The sequence below is a fragment of the Chaetodon trifascialis genome, chromosome 5, assembly GCF_039877785.1.
Source record: "Chaetodon trifascialis isolate fChaTrf1 chromosome 5, fChaTrf1.hap1, whole genome shotgun sequence".
Lineage (NCBI taxonomy): Eukaryota > Metazoa > Chordata > Actinopteri > Chaetodontiformes > Chaetodontidae > Chaetodon > Chaetodon trifascialis.
In genome coordinates, this window is record NC_092060.1 from 19,616,982 (window position 1) to 19,638,558 (window position 21,577).

Here is a 21,577-nt window from a genome sequence, read left to right on the forward strand (position 1 = left end):
GCCTGTAGTGTCACTTATATTATGTTCACATTTCATCTGTCCTCACTTTCCAGTCTGTTGTGACGTGTGCAAATGAAAACAGAATCTATCCTGAGAGGACTCTCAGAATAGGTAGCTGTTTTCATCTAAATGTCGTAGTTTGGTGTTGAACCACTGTCTGTCTCAGTCTTCTGTATAATCTATGGACATATCCAGTATGTGGTCTGGCTTCAGTAACAGCCCTGAAATCATTTAAATGAATCTCCTCCTCTTGTTAGTGAACTCCCTTTGGCATACAGTCAAGATTTACGTGCTGTCATGCTGATAGACACTTTTCATGGCAAAATTTCCCAAATAGCAACTGGATGTAGCCTGTGTGGGAATAAAGGAAAAAATGTCTTTGCTATAAATACACACACACGCACGCACACACATTGTGATATGTTGATATTATTGGTATTTACTTTAAGGAGCTATAATTCACTAATCCAATTTTATTGTTGTAATGGTCTGAATGTTTTTTTTTTTTTTCTTTTTTGATTCAGTGGAATAAAGAATGAAATTGAAATGGCATTCACATAATTTGGCAATTTTTTTTTTACTTATTTGCACAGTCATAGTTGCAGTTATTCAGTTTGCTGTGGTTGAAAAACGAATATTGTCATGTTTGGCTCAATTGTTAAACTGTCTTTACTTTCTAAACAGTTTGCACACTGACCTGATCTTACTCATTCATCTACTGCAGGTTACTATTTTGAAGATCTTTGGGTCATTGGGAATTCACTGCCCCTCCTCTTCCCCCTCCCTCTCTCTCTTCCAGTAGACCCCTCCGAGCTTCTGACCCCTGATCCAGTGGAGCTCCAGTGTGTTCCCATGGAAACCCATTTCTGTCCTGTCCCCAAACTGCTGGTGGCCGCTCCGGTGGCGCTAAACTCAGTAAGCCTTTCCCGAAACCCCAGTTAAAGTCCCTGAAGCCTGCGCACTATCAGGGCGGTCATCTTTCTGAATGCAGCAAACATGTGCCTCACCTCCAGTGCACACTGACTGAGTGGCAATGTGAAACTTATTCTAAGATATTATGAAAGTAAGAAAGCTGCGATGGTTGACGCAATACAAGCCTGAACATTTTACTGTTGCTTTAAAGCAGCCATCCTGATGCATACTGACTTGATCAGGCTGAGCAATAGAGCTCCCTCGTTCTTACAGCCATACATCCCCACACCTTAAAAGTGCAGCAGACATGTGCACACACACACACACACACACACACACACACACACACACACGCACACACACTTAAGACTACATGCCCTTTATGGGTTGGCGCCATCACACAAGGCAACCCAACACATTTGACTGTTCCAAAGTCAGAAACTCTGAAAAGCTAATTCTGGAAATTCAGACCATTCGAGTGGCAGAAGGACTTGCTGCTGGTCTACAACCATTACATGTTGTCAACATGAAAGTGTGAAAGTAATATCATCTCATGTTTACGTTTCAGATGTAACATTTGTGTTGTTCTTCGTCTCCATTCAGTTCGCTCTCATGGTCTCATCTCACCTGATGAAACGTCAATTAGTCGTCATTAATTTGTTTGTGCCTTTGATTTATCTGCTCGGCTGCAGAGGAGACTTTGTTTCCCAAAAGAATTCTAAACAATGGCAAACATCGAAAGATCTTCTTATTTGCAATTAAAGGCAATATCTGTTAATACAGAAATACTGTGTATTAGCCTATAGCTCATATTGTAAAATGTAGTAATTACAGTGATCACCACTTTTAAATTTTTATCGTTTCATAAATGTTTAGTATGATTTGAATCAGTTTTAATTCCCCGGTTTCATGGTCAGGATTTGATACTGAATTTTCATGTAATGCAACAACCATAAAAAACTACAAATTGACGGAGTGAAGTAAAATTAGCATACAATCACTTCTATATTAAAGAGGCTGAGAGATTTTAATTTCATGATTTAAGAAGAGAACTGCCTTAAAGCAGGTGAGGTCATTTTCTCTGTGTGAAGGTCCATCTCTGGAAAACCACCAGTACTAAACCAGACAGCTCAAATGATTCCCACTGTTGAATTTGAGTGATGAGGTGTCTTTAGCTGCAGTGTCTGATCAGTGATTGTTTCTTGGCCATGAAGTGTAATTGTCTAATGGCTGAAAAGGAAGGTTTGTTTGTCCTGTTTCCTCTGTGATTTGATGTCCAAACATGGTGTCAAAGAATGACAATCTGTAGGTGTTGACTCCTTATTACAACGCTGACACAAACCCTGATTTTCTGTGTTACTAACTCACCTGAAATCACAGTAAAGACAAAATGACATTTCTGAGGCTCACATCCAAGATTACAGACTTTTATAATTGGCACCAAACTTTTACACCTCGTGTCAGAATTATTGCACAAGATGGAAGCTGGATCCGTTTCCTGATGTTGTGCCTAAAGTCAGTGTGTGCCAAGTGGTGGTGTACGCAAGGAGCTGCCCCCATTTAATGCAATACCCGAATAATTCCTCCAAATAAATGTCTCCCTCTCAAATGCAGAAATGTATTTTGACCAGGCAGTTTCTTTGTGGAATTGTCTTCTTTGATGCGGCTTTTGGATTGAATAAGTGGCACAAGATTTTTATGTTTCATGGCTCTTCAGGGAGAAAGTTTAGAACTTGAAAATGTCCTGTCTGACTTTATAATGTGTCGTCTTTTCTACTGATGTGCCCTTTTGTCAAAGTCGCCACACTCTCAATATGGCAGCCACAGTTATTATAACCTGAACTGAGTTATGGAAAAGCCAGAACGTGGAGTAATAAACCACCCTTTTGGTGTTTGATGGTTAAAATAAGCAAATATATATAGATATCTATATATAGATATAGATATACACGTTGGAGTTTTGATTTCCAAATGTATGTGAGGAATTGCTCTATAGTTTTGTAAAATTGAACAGAATGGCTTTGGAAACTGGGCTGAAATCACTTTTATCCAAATTCAAATGTGCCTCTCTCAAGTCTCCTCAAACCACCACTGTCAATACACTGTAAGAACAGACCAGTCCTCAAAGATCGATGTGTCGTTTGGTACATAATTATAAGAGTAAATCACATCTGTACTAGTTTCTTCTTAAGACAGCTGTGCTGTCTTTGTGTTTATGTAAAGAAATAAGTCAGCGAGTTGTGTGCGTACATAAATGAGCTGAGACAACGATTCACATATTTGGTTAGTTGTAAATGCTGCAGATATTAAGGCATTTCTCACTGAGCATTGTTCATTTTAAAAAATGTTATTGTGTCGTGAATGTATCTAATGCAAAAACTACACATGCCCTTCTAAAAGACAGGCATGATGAAATGTAATGATTCACTATATATAGACTATTTCTGAGGTCACATAGGTACCATGCTGATACTGTGTTAAGACATATTAAAGTATGTGTATTGTTATATAGATTTATATTTAATGTCAATGAGTGGTGTGACTACTTTTAGAAATATCTTTCACTCTCAGAAAAGGTAGAGCAGAATTGTACAAGTACATTACAGTACCATTTCTTGCGAGTCAGTTTTTGTATTCTTACCTTCAAAAGTACCCAAAGTGCCCAAAATGCACCTAGAAACAATGGCATAGTCATTGGACAAAATTGAGAAAATCAGTGTGTTATCCTTTTTTTTTTCTCACATGCTGTGGATTGGCCAGTTCTCCCTTGTGCTGCAGTCCTCGTTTCTGTTAACTCCCACTCTTGGTCTGGGAGGCTGTATACAGAAGTAACAGTGTAGACACACCATTTGGTGGGAGGTGATAGTGCTGTGACAAGGATGCAATCCCTCACCGGCCTCCCACCCATTAACACTGTCAACTGTGTTCAGTGGGGCCGAGCACCACCTCCAGGGATTGACCCTGGGTGTGGGTGGGTGAATGTTGTCACCTAGGTGTCCTGTGCTACCTTAACTGTAGCAACTGTACCTTAAGTTCACGTTGAATTGGTATAAATGTGTCCCTTAAAGGAACAGTACGCTCATTTGCTTTTTTTCCAAGTTGGATGAGAAGATAAACACTGCTGTCATGTTTGCTTGTTAAATATGAAGCTCGAGCCGGCAGCCTAAAGAGCATGAAGACTGGAGACAAGAGGAAATGGCTAGCCTCAAATTACCACATTATATGGCTGTGTCTCATCTTCTATGGAGCCCTTAGATTTGTTTGTTTGTTGTTGTTGTTTTGAATTGTGACCAAGATACATACTATGGTCAGTCAGATGGCTGTCAGTTCTCTCTGGTGGACAAACTATGTAATTGCAATTCTGCAATGTCTTGTTACTTATCAGCCAACATATACACAGATGCAGTATATCTACAGTAAGCTCATATCAGCCAATTTATCCGCCTCGCTCTGCTTTGGATAACAAAAATATCTTTTTCCCCCTATTTCTACTCTTTATGTTAAGCTAACAGTCTCCTGGTTCAAGCTTCATATTTACCACATTGAAGTGACAGTGATGCCAGTCATCTAATCTGACCTCAAAAAGAAAGTGAATTAGCATATTTCCTCCCCAAAAAAATGCTGAAATATTTTTTTAAAGTATGATTTCCTTTTTATCTACACGGTGGATTAAACAGTATGTAGCCCGCTTTATGCCAGTTGTCTGTAAAGAAATGTACTTTTTGGTACAGAAACGTACTTCTCCTTTACCTCTGTTTTTGAGCGTGTTGAGCAGCTACACTTTCTCTTTGAAGAATCTGAGTAGAAATCGTCCTCTCCTGCACCATGTAATTGATGATTAGAATGTCCAGACAAATGAGTTTGTCGAAATCTTACAGCTTTGAAAGACTAGCTTTGTCCAGCCAAGAAAACCCCTCTCTCAAGCCTTCGTCTCCTCTCCCCTTTACATCATTATGCCTTCACTAATTGCCGTCCAGCTGGAAAAAAAAAACAGAATACTTGATTAATAAATTGTGCCTCTTGGGGGCATTTGAATTTTTAAGTACATGTGGACGCATGTATTGATGCACAAGAGCGTGTCAGTTAGGGGGATTGCAGTGTGGCGTGAGAAAAATACGTTTTTACCTCTTTCCCTCTCTCATTCTCTTGTACTTGATTTCCTTTAGGCCTCATTGTATTTTACCCATATGGTCATGAATCATTACTCTGGAATATGCAAAATGCTCTGATCATTGTGTCCAGTGACCAGATCCTTTAGCATGTGGACAGTTAATTCGGTCCTGAGCATACTTGTGTTGCCCGGGGCACAAACAAAGGGCCTTATTTCTCGATCACTGTATAAAGATGTGATAGCTGTGTATGAAAGTGACGTATTAATGGTAAGTTAAGCTTTTTTTATCTGACATTTAAAAAATAAAAAACACAGCATGGAAATACAAAAACTCATTTATACATAGTTAATAGTTTGTGTAGACCAATGAGAAAAAAAGATATAATATGAAAATCATTTGTATACAATGATGGAGTCATTGTTAATGGTAATAGTTGCTGTTGCTGTGGCAACAAAATGACAACATGGCTACCTTTCTATTATCCTAATTGTGAATTTTTTCACATTCATTGAAATAACATACAACACTAACTTATTCAAAAAGGGAATGTCTAATTAGTTTGTCTTGTTATTGCGACGTGATTAAATATTTTGTATGGAAAACTTAAATCCTTGTTATATCCAAAGGTCCTTAGGGGAGATCAGGTGTTTATTTTGTTTTGTTTATTTGACCTTAATTGTTTTTTTGTTTTTTGTTTTAGTTTTTGTTCTTGTACATGGTGTTTTTGAGAAATAAGAATGGACTTTGGCTTTTAAAGCTAACACCTATCTGTCAGGGAGGTGAAGAGGCTTTTGGACTAATTGAAAGATCTTCATCTTTTTCTGTAAAATCAAACTAGTCAGCAATCCTCACTGTTCACCTCCTGCAGACTGGACGGCTCTCGCTCAGTATCTTCTGTATGGAGGCTTTCATTAGTGAGTTCTGTTTCAGTTTTGGCCAAGAAGGTGGTCCAGAAGCCTCTTCCTGCCCAGCTGTGCTGGGTGATGTCGATCCTTGCTGAGGTGTATACGAATGTGTGATGTTCACCTTGTTTGCACTTATGTACATAACTGTCAAAATACTCAAAATTTATTTTGAATAAATATAGATAAAAGAGTTGATTAAAAAATCAAATCAATGTATTGTTAATGATGTATGTCTATCATTTTATTACAGTATAAAAGATTGCTTTGAGGGATCTGTCCTTTTGTTTGTTTGCTAGAGCCCTGTTATTTGCCAAGCATGACATTGCCTAGCTGTAAACCATGAATGGTTTGCTTAAAAAAAAGCTTTTTTCTGTTCATTTAGTGGGATGTTTTTGGTTCAATAATATCTCAAACAAGAGAGGTGGATTAGAAGAAATAGACTGTCTGGAACATACATGTAATAAACCAGTTCTAACCTTGTCCTTAAACGCTTATCATGGATACACACATGCAGGTGCAGTTCTCTGTCCTGTAATGCACCAAAATAAAGCAAAGAGTGGCTCCACCTGCAGGCTGAAAAGCAGCCAGGAAAGAGGAGCAGATAGAAAAATCAGACTATAGAGGGACATGGATGTGAGATGTGTTCACAGGGTTCTAAATCCACTTTCATTTTGTCATTTTGTGAAATGGGTTATTCTTTGCCTCCTTGGTGTCATTATCCAAAACAACAATAAATCTGAATTCTCCTCAGGATTTTAATCAAAATTGCAAACAACCTGGTTTTCCAACATTATTCTTGCATCAGCAGCAACATCCTTGCGCAGCTCGTTTCCTTCAGATTTGGACATGTGATGCTCTTCAATTGCTACTAAAGCCAGCGATTTTGTTGCCATGGCACTTGTCCTAGTGGTGGACTGACTGAGTCATTCTGGTGAATCGGTTCACAGCCCTCTGACTCCACATGGGGGGAAAGTCCATGTGGAGTGGACTTAACATACTGCGGGTTTCCAGTCACCAACAAGTGAATATGATTGTGCTTTTGTTCTGAAATGGATTTTTCGTTACCATTATTTTAACACGATTCAGTTGTAATTGTGCCTTTATCATGCATGGTGTAGATTTCCTTTCAGGCTTTACATTTAAATTGACTTAAAACAGCACATGTATTGAGTATGTGTAAAATTTATCCCTTTATTTAAAATCCTTTGTTGGTGAGTCGTTATCAAATTGGGTACAATGAATGACTGAATGGTAACCTGTGGAAAATGATGAGGGCCAAAGACTGTTCAGGACTAAGCCATATGAAAACTCTCTCTGACACTCTAGGACAGACTTGAAAGTGACTGCTGTTTCTTAGTCGACTATCGTTTCACTCTGTTTTCTGCTTGTGGTGCTTGTATGTGCTGCTGTGCTACATGCCAATTTATTTTGCAGTGTATAGCTATTAAGAGTAAGTTACTGTGCCTATGATGAGTTCTGCAATTTCTGTTTGACCTTTAATAAAACTCATAATTGTGATCCTGTTATGGTTTGTTTTGTTGTTCATCTACCATTTATCTGCTGAAATGTGTATGACTGGAAGATATTTATATGAATGAAAGGTACATTTCCAGTTGAAGTCATTGATGTCACATGAACGTAGCCTTATAATATATTACAATATTGCATAAGAAACTGCAGTTCCACTTAGTTAATATGTACATAAGAATTTGAGTTTTAAACATTCAAAAAGTAATTACTACTACTACTACTACTACTACATTTATTAATATGAAACACAAATGGTTATGTCTACAGCTGTTATCAAGAATTACTTTAATTTTTATTCAGTTGTACTTTATAGAATTGCCTTAAATCAATCAAAATATCTGACTAGTAAGTGGTAAAATGTATATATTTTAAAATGACAAGTTTTCTTACAGTTCCATGCATTCTGAAGTACCATGAGACTACCGTGAGGTTAACTTTTGCATGGGTTTACATCAAACTTGGTGATCATCAGACTCATGTTTGTAGCACCCAGAAAGCTTTTCAAGTATCTAGACCTCACTGTTGTGAAGAGGCTTTTATTCTGAAAATAATCATATAGGAAGTCTTGTTGTCGTTACCGGAAACCAAGCTTTAGGTTCAGGAAATCAGTTGGTGGAAAAAGCTTTTCTTTTGGTAATCAAACCTAACCTGCCAGCACAGAGTCAAGCATTCACTGCAGCAGTAGCAAACTGTAGGCAATGGACCCTCGGACTATAGTATTTAATCTGCGTTCTATCCATCGATAGGACACCCGGGCGCCGAAGCGCCGGGCCGGGCCCGGAACCAGAACCAGGCCCGGTCAGACGGAAATAACCAGCGTTGCGTTTTGCGACACCGGCGGGCTGGTGTATGTGTGTGTGTAGGAATTGGCATGCTCTCTGTAGGGGAAGTGTAGTGTGTATCATCCTGACTTGCTGTCTGCAACTAAACAACAAGTTTGCCGATGAGTCTTCGACACTTTTGGTTTATCAGATCGGATGTAAAAGCCTTGAGGGTCGAGCATGGAACAGCGTGAATTTAGCCAGAAGCGAGCTAGCTTAAACGCTAGCTAACACCGGAGTTAACGTTAACGGACATCAACTTTTACTCGCTAACTGACGTTAGCGAGGCAGCGCGTGAAAACAACGAATATGAGCGCAACTGTCTGGTTTATGTGAATGTAGAGGAGTTATCTTATATCGCCTTATATATGTCAGTCTGCTTGTTAGCTCTTTAAAAAGGCCTGATAAATGTTTATGGAGCGAGTATAGCAGTGTAGCTAAGTCGTTAGCTGCTACATTAGCCTGCCTCGACCGCCCCAATGAAAGAATACAAAGTGGTCGTGCTGGGCAGCGGCGGCGTCGGCAAGTCCGCGCTGACCGTCCAGTTTGTCACCGGCACCTTCATCGAGAAATACGACCCAACTATCGAGGACTTTTACCGAAAAGAGATCGAGGTGGACTCGTCGCCGTCCGTGTTGGAGATCCTCGACACGGCGGGGACGGAGCAGTTCGCCTCCATGAGAGATCTGTACATAAAGAACGGACAGGGCTTCATCCTGGTCTACAGCCTGGTCAACCAGCAGTCATTCCAGGTACCTGATATGCAAGACACCTTCAGCCACACACAGGTGGAAACTGTCCATAGCTAGGCAGTTCATCAGGGCATTAAGGGGCTGTCTGGGATCATGATTCATAATGCCTGTGTAGTGAGTGCTGCTAATTGCAGAGCCGTGCACCATCCCGGTTTTACTATGTTTCAAAGACGGGAATTTATCTGATCAAAGATGTAGAAATGTGATCTTGTGAGATTAATTTATAGGCAGACGTGCTACAGTAAACTCACAACATGCTCCCATGATAAACTGGCACCATTTTAGGCTGGTTTGTGGTATCTGTGGTTGTGCAAAACAATAATTGAAGCTATGTCGAACTGTGTTCGGAAATGAAGAGAAAACTCAAAATAATGAAATGCCACATAGCTTGAAAGTTGATGTAAAATCTCTACATTTAATAAAGACAGCAGTATTAATATATGAAGTTATGCAAGAGAATTTCTTGTATACTGTTTTGCATTTAGTATACAAAAAAGGTTTACTGAAATGTTTTCAACTAACAGGAAATGATGCAATATAAAAACCAAACTGCGGCTTTGGAATTTCATTGCCAGTTAAGCTTCACAAAAGAAAGAAAAATTGTTAAAGATATTTTTTGACTAGGATCTTCCATTATCTGTTTACCTCCATACTTGATTGTTTAAACTTTTTACAGCTTTATGTAAACATGTAGTTTTGCACTGTGTTAACATCAACAGTGCACTCTTAAAGGAAGAGTTTTTAAATATGCACACAGAGTTTTATGATTATACCTAATTTTCTCACTTCGGGTGTGGACACACTGTATATTGAAAATCTGCTCAACAAGAGGTTGATAGTATAGCATTGGAAAACAACTAACATTTGCATATTGATCATGTGTCCCATTACTTCATACAGCCTGTGGTTTTCATGAGAAACCACACATATCCTCTCCTTTGTCTTTCAGGACATCAGACCAATGCGAGACCAAATAGTGCGAGTGAAGCGCTTCGAGAAGGTGCCATTGATCCTGGTCGGGAACAAAGTCGACTTGGAATCTGAGCGTGAGGTTGCTGGGTCAGATGGACGAGCTCTGGCTCAAGAGTGGGGCTGCCCCTTTATTGAAACTTCTGCCAAGAGCAAGACTATGGTGGACGAGCTGTTCGCAGAAATCGTCAGACAGATGAATTATTCCACACTGCCCGAGAAGCAGGAACAGTGCTGCACAGCCTGTGTGGTACAGTGAGGAAGAGGTACAAGCTCAGCCATTCCTACCTTCCTTTGCATGGTTGCGTTCATACTCGTGCTGTGCCAAAGAGCTCACAAGCACAGCACAGTTGGCCGCTCACTAATTTTACAAAATGTGATAAAATGTCCCTGCAGTGCCTGTGTAGAAATGGTTCACAAGCTGAGGAGAAATGTGACACATGGATGACTGTGTGGCGTTTCAGTGCAGTGGAAGGGAGAGGAGCGGTTTGGTTGGAAGTGAGAAAGACGAGTGGGTGGTGCTGCTCCGCGCAAACCGTTGGTTTAGCTTGTTATCATAAGATCGCAGAAAGTATGTGGCATGAAGAATACAACTGTACGAGTAGCTCAGGGTAGGGAGGGAAAAGACCCTGAAGAGTAGAGACTAATGAAGCAGACAGTCCTGTGTGCCGAGCCATACAAAGAGGAAAATGTGACATCCTGAAAAAACAGGAAGTTCCCTTTAGACTCAGTGACAGATGTTGCCTGTGTTAACCACTGCACACAGAGAAGCACACAGAGAATGCCAGTTTTAGCCATTTAAACTTGTTTTTCTCTCTTGTTTCATAACAGATGCATCATTTGTCTGGATCACCATGAGGATTTTGATGAACCATGAACCTGGGGACAACCGGACTTTTGAGCCTTCTGACAGAAACTTACCACAGCTGGTAATGTGTCTGTTCAAGGTGGTTTCTGACTGTCTGTCACAGAGCATCTGACAGGAAAGACGTCGGCCCTATTTTTGATATCATAACTGTTAAAAGACGTTTCTGCTGCAACCTTAACGGCCTTTGCAATGACCCAGGATGGAGTCAGACAGAAAGACTTTTAATGAGCAAAAACGGCCATCTGTGAATTTCGGTCTTTTTTTTCCCCCCTTTTAGTCGGAAGTATCCCTGAAATAATAAGCAGGAGTGTTTGTGAGGTTGCAGCTTCTTTTTAAAGCTGCTTTAATCACTATTATATACTTTATTATTACTTGTATTATGTCTCAAGTTTGGAATTTGACAAAGTATTTCATAGTATTGAAACATTTTGACTTTTAAGCATGCATACTTGGACTAGTTTGCTGCCCAGGTATACTGCTCGCTTTATTTTGAAAATCTTGTCTAAAATAGTTCCTCTAACTGACACAAACTACAGCACGAGTGTACTACAGTGTGACATTTTTAGCATCAGGAAATGTAGACAGGATGTGTGACTTTGTGGATTAAACCTGTAACATTTACATCAAGTCCACTCTGCTGCCCTGTAGTTCAAGCATTTACTTTTCTATTATCGCAGTGGCCTGAAGCAGCTAAACATCTGAAAACATGCATGCTCAAAACTGAAAATGTTCGACTAAATCAACTTGAAGTGATAAGGAAGAGCCATTTTACTGTTTTTAGCCTGAATTCTGTCAAAGTCTCTATAAGGCATGAATCGCGTGGACGCAGGTCTTCCATTTTCAGTTTTCTCGAGGAGTCTCTGTGGGAGAATGATTTTGGAACGACCAAAGGAAGCTCACAGTGCATATTTGTGTTTGACTACATGACGTGTGTTGCTTTAAATTCAGGAGACGCTGATTTCTTGTCATCAAATAACTCTTGCTGCAATGTGGTTTGACAAAAGTTTTGGCACAGTTAATCAGATTTAACTTTGTATTTTTCTTTTTCTTATATTAACCTATTTATTAAAAACTAATGACATGGGTAGCCAGTTTTAAAACTTTTAATTTTATACTAGTTTTTTCGCTTTTCGTGACTTTTCAGGATACATGGTACATTGTTCTTTTGGGTTTTTGTTTTTTGAAGGTGAGGATTTAACAGAGCCTTAAATAATTTCTGTTGCACCCTGGTCTCATGTCTCTTCTTATTTGTTTCTTCTGAAAGTTAAACAGTTGTCATCATTTGGTAATAAACATGCTGGCCTTTCTGCGTTTGTCATTGGGCACAGTTACGTTATTATTGATGAATGATACACAACTAGTTTTCTGTGAGCAGTGCTTGTTTTCTGCCTGCTGATCTCAATCTGCAACATTTCTAATTTCAGCTTCAGAGACTACAATACTAGCCTTGTTGAATTTCTGCCTTTTATAGGCCACATTTTTCCAACTGGGGGGGGGGCAGTGAGGTCTGTAATTTAAACAAAATAGTCCACTAAGACTGATATAAATCTTTGCCTTAAAGCAGCTATACGTGATATATTTGTAACAACTGTATTAGTGAATTAATGACTGTGTGAAAGGTGTTGCTCGTCCTGATGAACCTACAGAGGATTATCACCTGAATCTCTCGCTCATCTCTGCTTTACAGATCTTTATAGTGAGTTTTAGTTTCATTGTTTAGCTCACCAGCAGCAACTTTACTGTTTTGGTTCACTCTCATAGCACCATGTTCACCTGTCACAGGCAGCTGTCAACAAAAAAACTCTAAAAACCCATTGTACACAACCTGCTCAGCACCAAACAGCAGACAGACGCAGGTAACAACTAGCTGGTGAACACAATGAAGCATTTAGCAGCTGCAGAGGCAGATATTTGTCTCGTGAGTTAGGATGGAAGCTGTAGAAGTGTTTTACATACATTCATCGGGTGGCCAGGAACATTCCTCCAAATGAGCGTTAATGAGCAGCTGTTGGTTAACAAGCTCACAACATGACTGGAGAGGTAACGATATGTCAGTGTTGTCTTCAACTTGTTTGTACTGCCCCCAAGTGGCCCAAAAAAAAAAAAAAAATCAGGTTAAAGAATAGGGTTGCACTTTTTTTCAGACAGTACCCCCAGTGCCCTGAGGGCTGAGTTTCTTCCTTCATAATTACAATGTACAGTAAGTGATGGGGCACAAACTCCATTATGAGTCTGACAAATTGATTGTGTGTCTGTCAAAGCTGAGTCTTTAAGTGTCAGCTCCTCTCTTTGTTTCCTCAGGCAGTGTTTTCTTGCTGAGCTACAGAGTCCTTACAGCATTTTAGAATTTGCAGTGTCCAGCCCACATTTTACACCTTTTAGTTTTTTTTTAAATATAACAAAAAATATATTGTTCTTTGTGGCCTCACTAGTATAGACTGAAATATAAATGTCAGATTTTTGTAACTTCTATATGTTGATAAGTAAGACCCCACATAATGAAAAAATATGTTGTATCTGGTCATATCTGATGAAGAGAAAGCAAGGAGTTAAAACTTCCTGAAGCTGATTGTCTAAAAATACCAACTCTCACAGACAAGCCACACTTTCCACTTGTGTGTGTGTTTGTGTGTGTGTGTGTTTTCATGCACCAGTCTGGCAGAGTGCAGTAGAGTTGGTGTGTGCTTTGCAAGTTCTTTTTTTCTTGCATTTGTCACACATGGTGCTGCTGTAGTTTTCACATCCCACGGAGCACAAAGCTGCCTCTTCATCCTCTCGCTCTGCGGTTGTCAGATGGAGCTGCTGGGCGCTCGCTGAGCCTGTGCTTTATTCACCGAGCTGGCAGCAGCTGCTGCGTGAGGAGAGGGGTGCTGATGTCTCTGAATTAGCAGGGTCACCACAGCTCCTTGAGGGAAAAGATAACAAATTTTGAGTGTCTTGTCCTCGGTCCTGCTGGGTTTATCTCTGTCCACACCGCAAGAGTGCTTTAACATCTACAAACAAAAACTAACAGAGGCCACCAGGCTATCAGCTGCCTGCAGTGTACAGTAGGTGTCAGTAACCATGCAACCATAATATCATCCCACACAAATTCATGATTATGACTAAGAAAGAAGGAGATTTATGTTGTAGCTCAGGGTGGTTTGGGCATTTCTATCTGGTGTTGTATGGCACAGTATGTTGTATATGAATAGTCAATTTATTTCTAGATTAATTAATTGTCAGGTCAGATATAATTAACAAAATGCTTGATGGAAAAACTATTTCCATGACATGTGCTTCTCCAGAAGTAAAGGGTAAAAGAAACTTGAAATGAGCCAAATTTAGGTGACAAGTCAAAGGTTGTTTGGCACCCACTCAGTACACATACAAAGATCCTCTTCTCTTCCCTTTTTGACATATACTCAACTGAAATCAGTACAAAGACGATGTATTTAATGTTTGGTCTTTAATATATCATATTATAATATTGGATTTTAATTGTCCCACAAGAGGACAACAGCAGTAAGATGGTACATCACACAGCATCATAAAAACCAAACACAATAAAATAATTAGACAACTGAAGGAAAAGTGCCAGTCTTGTAGGCAATACAGTTTAGAAGGTTCATGTGACAATAATCAAGAGGAAAAGATAAAATGCTAAGATGCTTTGGTATATTTGAATTAAGAGTAATTGTTGCACATGAGATAAATGATCACTTTAACCTTTTGAAGACAGAGAGAATGATCCAAATTTGCTGTGATGGCTGCAGCTTTCCATGTGACTTGTAGACTACAATTTAAATTTAATTAAATTTAAAACAATGTTAAATACACCTCATGGATGGTAAAAAGGTGTACTATTGCCTTCTGAATTGAAGTGGGGTTTAAGTTAAGGTAGTATAACATGGAATCATTGAAAATTAGAATGCTTCACATTTAAATCTAGTCATTAAAATGCTGTTAATTGAGTTATATGTAGCCCGGACATATGAAGAAAACTCACATGTAGTGAAATTTAGCCCATTTTTACCAACTTCTTTTGACCTGCAAGTTGTCACTGTGTCATGTGAGGCAGCTTGACACCAAGGACATATGAAGTCAAAACATGACCAGCTGTGATAATGTGCCCCTGGAGCCCAACTGCTGTTGTCAAGTACAAAATGTTAATGCCCTGATTCCTCTGTGGAGCTCCGTCAGCAGGTTTGCTGGTGCACACCTGCATGTTCCAGGTACAGGATGTCTTTACACCACACGCTGCCCAGATTTTTATGCTGTATTTTGCAGATTTGTTTGAGTCTCATAAAGTTTAAAGAACGGTAACTCTTTTATAGAGACAAGCCGTATTCACTGTTACTTGAGGGCCTGGACCTGACTGTTTGTCTCATGCACAGAGAGCAGGTCTTGTGTCCCAGATGTCAAAATAAGTGACTTTGGACATCACCTGGCAGAGAATCAATTAAAACTGTAGCAAATTAAGCTTTTGTTTTTTCATTCTGAATCACATTGGATCCTTTCTTTATGCAGTGACTATGATTATGACTACTGCACATCAAGGGACATTTGAAATATTTGCTGTGTCATGTATTACTGTGCAGAAAACAAACTCAGAGGCATTATAAGTGAGACTTTACTGGTGTTTTTCCACACTGCAGCATCAGACAGTTACAGCTCCAGACCTCTAGGTGGCAGCACAACGTGTTTCGCAGGGCTGGGACGTCACCGGCTTGAAACGGAAGTGGCTGTCAGGTTGAAGATGAGCTTTGAGAGGAGGCTGTAAAGTGTTTGAAGATACTTAAAAAACAAAAAAACTGATCGATTTACTGGCGCCGCCATGAAGACAGTGTTTTTAACTGTCGGCACAACGAGCTTTGACGAGCTAATTGAAAGCATCACGTCTGCAGAGGCCACTCAGGTGAGGAGACCTACTTTAAAGTAAGCTAACACCAGTTAACTTACATTTATTGCTAGTGTCCTGTGGCATACATAAGTACTACTATACTGCTATATACTGCTACTACGTATAATGCATACTCAGTGCTGTAAGACGTATTTTCATCACTTCAGTAAAAGTAGCAATACCACACTAAAAAAATACTCCATTTCAAGTAAAACTCCTTGTATTCAGAAAGTACTTACTGAAAGCACGGGATTTTTACCTACAAAAAGTACTTCAGGTAAAAGTAAAAGTACTCAATATGCAGGTTGGTCCCTTTCTGTTTTGTATTATTGAACCATTAGTTATGTATTAATGTTTAAGCCGTACTTCAGTGTTGTGACTTAGTGTAATCTATTATAAAGCATCATGTCATATAGTTTTTATGTGGAATCTCAATCTAAAAAGTAACTTACGCTGTAAAAGTAAAGGAGTAAAAACTACGCTCTTTCCCTCTGAAATGTAGTCGAGTAGAAGTATAAAGTCGCATAAAATGGATATACTCAAGTAAAGTACATTATCAAATTTGTAATTCAAGTCAATTTACTTCCACCACTGTATATACTACTAGCAGTACTTTGAGAACAGAACATAAAGTGTTGACACGAGAAAATGTATATTGGTAGATTAATTGTCACAGATCGTTTGTCACAGCACAGGTGTAAAAGTGTCAGTGTTATTAATAACATTGATGATAGTTCAGCTCTGAAACTGCAACACTTGAATGTAATGTGGCCAATAATCATGTTATTAATTACTACTCACATTGATAAGTCAATATGTTTGCTGTAAGAATGTCTTATTTGATCTATTATTACAAATAATAATGATGATTATAATGTTATGCATAAAAACAGTTATGTTTGTACAGCACTTATTTAAATATGGAGTCAACAGCAAAGTGCTTCAGAGGATTAAAAGGTTATCAGCCAGTTTGAGATTGTCTCGGAGGGAATTCACAGTTCAGGGCCATTGTGACCGCAAACTGACCCTGGACTGAATTGTGATGGGTGGTAAGTTACCATGCAACCATCTTAGTGATCTGGTTGGACCATATCCAATGATCAAATTGCCAAGGTAAACAGGGGCAAGGCCACAGAGACATTTAAAGACTAAAATTAGATCCTCACAGAGACACATATCCAGCACAAGGATTTAAGAACTGGTCTGTTGGGGTCTTCCCTCCTGGTTCAGGTCCTAGCAGCAGTGTTTTGTACTCATGGACAATAGACCATAACAGTAATCCAGTCCAATGACAACAATTATGTTTTAAAATTAATTATATGTTGTGCAGATGTATATGAACAAGCCCCTCAAAAGATTCAGAATATAGATGAAGTTTTATGTTGAAATATGCACTAATTTGCATAAATGTCCACAACTAAAATAAACACTTAAATGTGTATTTTGAACATTTTCCTTCCACTGGTCAGAAAGAAGACACGCTGCATTCGTAACATTGATCACTGCATGAAAAAGTAGTGCTTTCATCTGTTGTGTCTCCAGTTAAATTGTAATGGAAATCCCAAATTTTCCAGACACCAAATTCGTCAGGCTGAATTTGGAGGAAGAATATTAATGTTTCTTTGAATGATGCAGCCTGAAAAAAACAAGTCTTAGGTTTGAATATTTCACCCAGTGTAAACATTGCATGTCTTCAATTAACATTAGGAAACTACTTAGATATTATGAAAACTGTATATTATGAGATTAAAGCATTATACTGTGCAGATATTCTACTTCTTTCTCTTTAGTTTGGATCTCGGATCTCAGAAAACTTTGCAATAACATAACTTTATTATCCAGCTGGTGCTTCTCTATTAAAAAAGTTAATAAATTCAAAATGTGAATTTGTGAACCTGTGACCAGTTTTATAACAAATAATTTTTTCTCCCCACAGGCTTTGAAGGCTCGTGGATATGAGCGTTTGGTTCTTCAGGTTGGAAGAGGATCTCTTCTTCCAGCTGCTGACAGCTGTCCACACATCAGCCTGGAGGCTTACCGATTCAAATCCTCTCTAGCAGAAGACATGAAGCAGGCGGACCTCGTCATCAGCCATGCAGGTGAGTGAAAGATCAAACATTTGAGCACACGGACTCCTCTCAGCACAATACACTCGCTGTTGACTCTCACAGGGGTAAATAGTGGCTACATATTAATTTAACAGTCTTTCTATTCCATCACATTCAACTGATGCTACTCCATAAATCAAACTGTCTATTATATGAGATTTTTGAAAACTTAATGCAGATTAATAGTTATTAAAAGAGTCAACCAAAGCAGGTAGTTTTCATATTAGCTGCCCAGAAGACAAAATGACTATGTAGAATTCAAAGGAAAAGCAAATAAAGGTTTGTCAGCAGTGTGCAAACATTAAACAGAAAACTGATGATTAATACAGCAGAGTGTCAGCGACAGACAGACACAGCATGAGGGTGAGGGTGAGGCATCAGAGAGTGTAGAGTAAACTAAAGACGGGATGCCGTAGGGCTGGGCGGTTAATCAAATTTTATTTTCAATTACAAATTTGTGTTTTACCATATTCTGATCTGCAAGGATGCTCTTGTTTTGTCTTGGGTCATAAATCCAGCGTGCCCTGTTTCCTTTACAGCAGTGAATTTTCACCCCAAACAGCCCAAAGTCACTCTCAGCCAAGCTGTGGCATGTTTAGTTAAAGCCAGCCGACACAGGGATTGTGATGCACATCTACCTGTGTCATTACGGTAAAAAGGTTGAGAGTCACTTTTCAGCAGTCTGTTCTCACATTTTATATACCAAAAATGACCAACAAACAAACACAAAAAGTTTTCTCCAGTCGTTTCTGTCTCAGGATGTTGTTCACCTCCATGAATAGAAACGCACACAGAGTTTAGCTCTAGTCATGAGTGAGGATCTTGTTTTTCTCCTCAGGGGCAGGAAGCTGTTTGGAGGCCCTCGGTGCAGGCAAGCCTCTGCTGGTCGTAGTCAATGACAAGCTGATGGACAACCACCAGCTGGAGCTGGCCAAGCAGCTACACATGGACTCCCACTCGTTGTACTGCACATGCAGGTATGTGTTTGTCACATGTGCAGTTCACACACGTGAGGTTATTTGACAAAGCCAAAGTAACAAGCTCTTTTTAAACCTTTCAGCACCCTGATAGAAACACTGAGGACCATGGATCTCTCTGTTCTTCAGCCCTTCTTGCCTGGACAGCCAAAGCATTTTGCCAACTTTCTAGACAAAGCTCTCGGAGTTTAGTGGAACTTAAATTTTTCAGGACTGTTTATTTTAAGTCTCAATGAAGTTTGAGGATGTTGCACTAGATTACGATACTCTGTTCTTTGCGATTGAGTCAAATAGCAGTTCATAGAGCTGAAGGCAGAGCTGCACTCTGACGTGGAACAGAGGCTGCATTGACAAAGCAGCAAAGACAAAGAAGCACATAGTCTTCAGACCGCAGATGGAAATCAGGATCCCTTCAAAAGCTCTTGACCTAGACGGTCCACAGCCTCATCCAAACCACAGCGTGTAAGCGGCTGTGCTGTTGGTGCATTTTCAGTTCTTTAATTTTTACGCAATCAGTGCATTTTGTCTTTGTCAGTTTTATTTGCTTTTAAGTTGTGCTCAATGCTAACCTCTGATTTTAGACATTGCAATTCATGACATCCATTTTATGATGATGTGTCACTTTTACTCTTTGTGGCATGAAGGGAACGTGGCTGCCATAGCTAAGAATGGCTCTTAAAAAGCTGATCTTATCAGGAAATGTGGATGCTATGTATTCATCTGTCCATTAGCAGACTGCAGACAGTCTGCTCCTTCGCAGCTCTAACTCCTTTTGTCTCTTTCTATTTTTTTTTAATTAATCTGTAATAGTCATTCACTTAGCTGAGCATATGCTGGAAGGAACCAGATTTACATAAAAATAAATAAAAGCTGCACCATATATTTCACTGAAGGTGTTTATTTTGAACTTAAATCGGAATAATCTCCTATACACAGCTTTCTGAATGTCAGCTCATATCACTTCCTACTAATTTCCACTTATTTTAAAAGGAGACAAAAAGCTTGTTTGCTCTAAATTCCGCTGTTTTCCAAAGACACTAAACAAATGTGCTTCATCACAGAGGCGAGTTGTACCAATTCTTGCCACAAGGGTGAGATAATGTTTAGAAATATGACCTTGTAATATTATTTGTCCTCCCAGCACATATGTGCAGTACACTCCCAACTTCTTCCAGTCCAAACTGGCAAGAACAGGTGCAGATGTTTTGTGACTTTTCTACACTCAGGATGTTTTAAAGAGAAAGTTTTTGATGTGGTAGCAGCTCATGTTAGGTGGAATCCCTTTTTGTGTGTCATGACTAACCTGTTTCGACCAATTCTACCTCAATCTGTCCGCATATCTCCGCAGAAATGAGCAGAGACTTTCATAAACATACAGGGGGGAGGTAAATACTGCGTGTACCTGAGCAGCCTGGGAACTGAAATCTCTCTTTTGGTTTTTATTTTGAAGACATTTTTTTACTCGTTCAGCTGGTGTGGAGTGCTGGTGTGAAGTTATTTATATAAAATCCCGGCAAAACTGCAATTAAAGGGCATGCTGCAATTTAGGAGAAATGTTGATGCTGATGTAAGACTTTTGATTCATCACTTACATTTACAGTTTCTTCACCAGGAGAGGTTTTGTTAAACAGGAAGTGATGAGTGAAATGCAGCACGTAGGCTAGTTTAGCCGTTCAGCCACTGAACAGTGTTTAGAGTCAGAGCAGGAAATGTTTCTGTCCACTTTCTGGGAGCTTCAGCACCAATTTTAATTAATTTAGCAACCAGCAGTGTTTGCCTAATAAAAAGCTGTTCATGTGACTGCTCGAACAAGCCTGATTTCAGCAGTATGTAGTTATGACACAATGGATGTTAATGTCCCAATATCTCTGATTTTGTAGATGGCATTTCAGGCATCTAGAAGAAGAAAGTATTTAATCTGTTGTGCAAGAGGAATAAACGAGAAGCCGGGCAGGTTTCCCTCTGAGGAAAGTCCCTCCTCTTTGTGTGTGCTTCTGTGGAAAAGGAAGATTCTCTGTGATAACAAACTCATTTTTCTTTTCACAGTAGACAAACATGGAAATGGCTGCTTCTGATGCGTGCAATAAGCGAGGCATAACGTAGCTGTAGTTTCTGAATCTGCTGGTACACCAGACAGCTGTTCTACCGCATCAGCTGAGCTCAGGAAGTGGTTACTTTTAACAAACAACCAAAAAAAGACAGCATGAGGTGAAGCCACATAACACTTATTAAGAGAGGCAAGGCAGCCGAACAAAAAGCCTTATTGAAACACCAACATGCTGTAACGCTGCTGCCAGCCGTCACTGAGGGCACACACATTTTGTAATTTGGTAAAGGTCTTGACTGTTTCTGACCCTCACAGCCAGTTCATCAGACAATGTGGATGTTTTTCAGTCAATATCTCTCAATATTGCAGAGCTGAAAGAAAATGAATTCGCAGCTTTGATGAAGATTTCCTTTTTTCTTTGTCTCATGTGATACTGACATCGAGTATATTTTTGTAGATTATTACATGATAGTGAAAACAGCTGTTAGCCGCAGCCCGAGAATATTACTTCAGATCTAGGACATGACTTAATTGCTGACTGAGAAACCTCCTTATTGCAGATATTCTCGGCAAAGTCACAACCTTTTGGTGTTTTTCTTTGAATCAATTGAGCTGTAGTTAACTGGTTTGGACTGGTTCTGCCTGCCACTCCATTATGGTTCACATGATGTTCGTGCAATTTGTACGTTAATTT

General features: G+C 39.4%; 3 protein-coding genes across 9 annotated transcripts in view; all 3 read left to right on the plus strand.

Annotated features, from left to right (window-relative positions):
* The window catches only part of mbnl3 (muscleblind-like splicing regulator 3), a 153,944-nt gene that overhangs the window by 23,912 nt on the left and 108,455 nt on the right, over nucleotides 1-21,577 (plus strand). For 2 of the 6 annotated variants that reach the window (XM_070962353.1, XM_070962354.1), the window contains one exon: nucleotides 800-6,521. In XM_070962353.1, coding sequence (XP_070818454.1) covers nucleotides 800-942 — 143 coding nt within the window. In that variant the 3' untranslated portion in view covers nucleotides 943-6,521. Of the gene's footprint in view, nucleotides 1-799; nucleotides 6,522-21,577 lie in introns of those variants that run through there. The other 4 variants (XM_070962356.1, XM_070962355.1, XR_011602170.1 and 1 more) reach the window with 3 other exon arrangements.
* rap2c (RAP2C, member of RAS oncogene family) lies at nucleotides 8,027-12,176 on the plus strand. Its single transcript, XM_070962481.1, has 3 exons — nucleotides 8,027-9,032; nucleotides 9,982-10,267; nucleotides 10,833-12,176. Exons 1-2 carry the CDS (start codon nucleotides 8,760-8,762, stop codon nucleotides 10,258-10,260), a joined length of 552 nt encoding a protein of 183 aa, XP_070818582.1. The 5' UTR covers nucleotides 8,027-8,759; the 3' UTR covers nucleotides 10,261-10,267; nucleotides 10,833-12,176.
* On the plus strand, nucleotides 15,570-20,623 carry LOC139331139 (UDP-N-acetylglucosamine transferase subunit ALG13). 2 transcript variants are annotated; one of them, XM_070962482.1, is made up of 4 exons: nucleotides 15,570-15,766; nucleotides 17,688-17,850; nucleotides 18,698-18,836; nucleotides 18,920-20,623. In XM_070962482.1, the coding sequence occupies exons 1-4, from the start codon at nucleotides 15,686-15,688 to the stop codon at nucleotides 19,026-19,028; spliced, it is 492 nt and encodes a 163-aa protein (XP_070818583.1). In that variant the 5' UTR covers nucleotides 15,570-15,685; the 3' UTR covers nucleotides 19,029-20,623. The 2 variants fall into 2 exon arrangements, with proteins under 2 accessions (XP_070818583.1, XP_070818584.1); XM_070962483.1 differs by having other exon boundaries at nucleotides 15,596-15,786.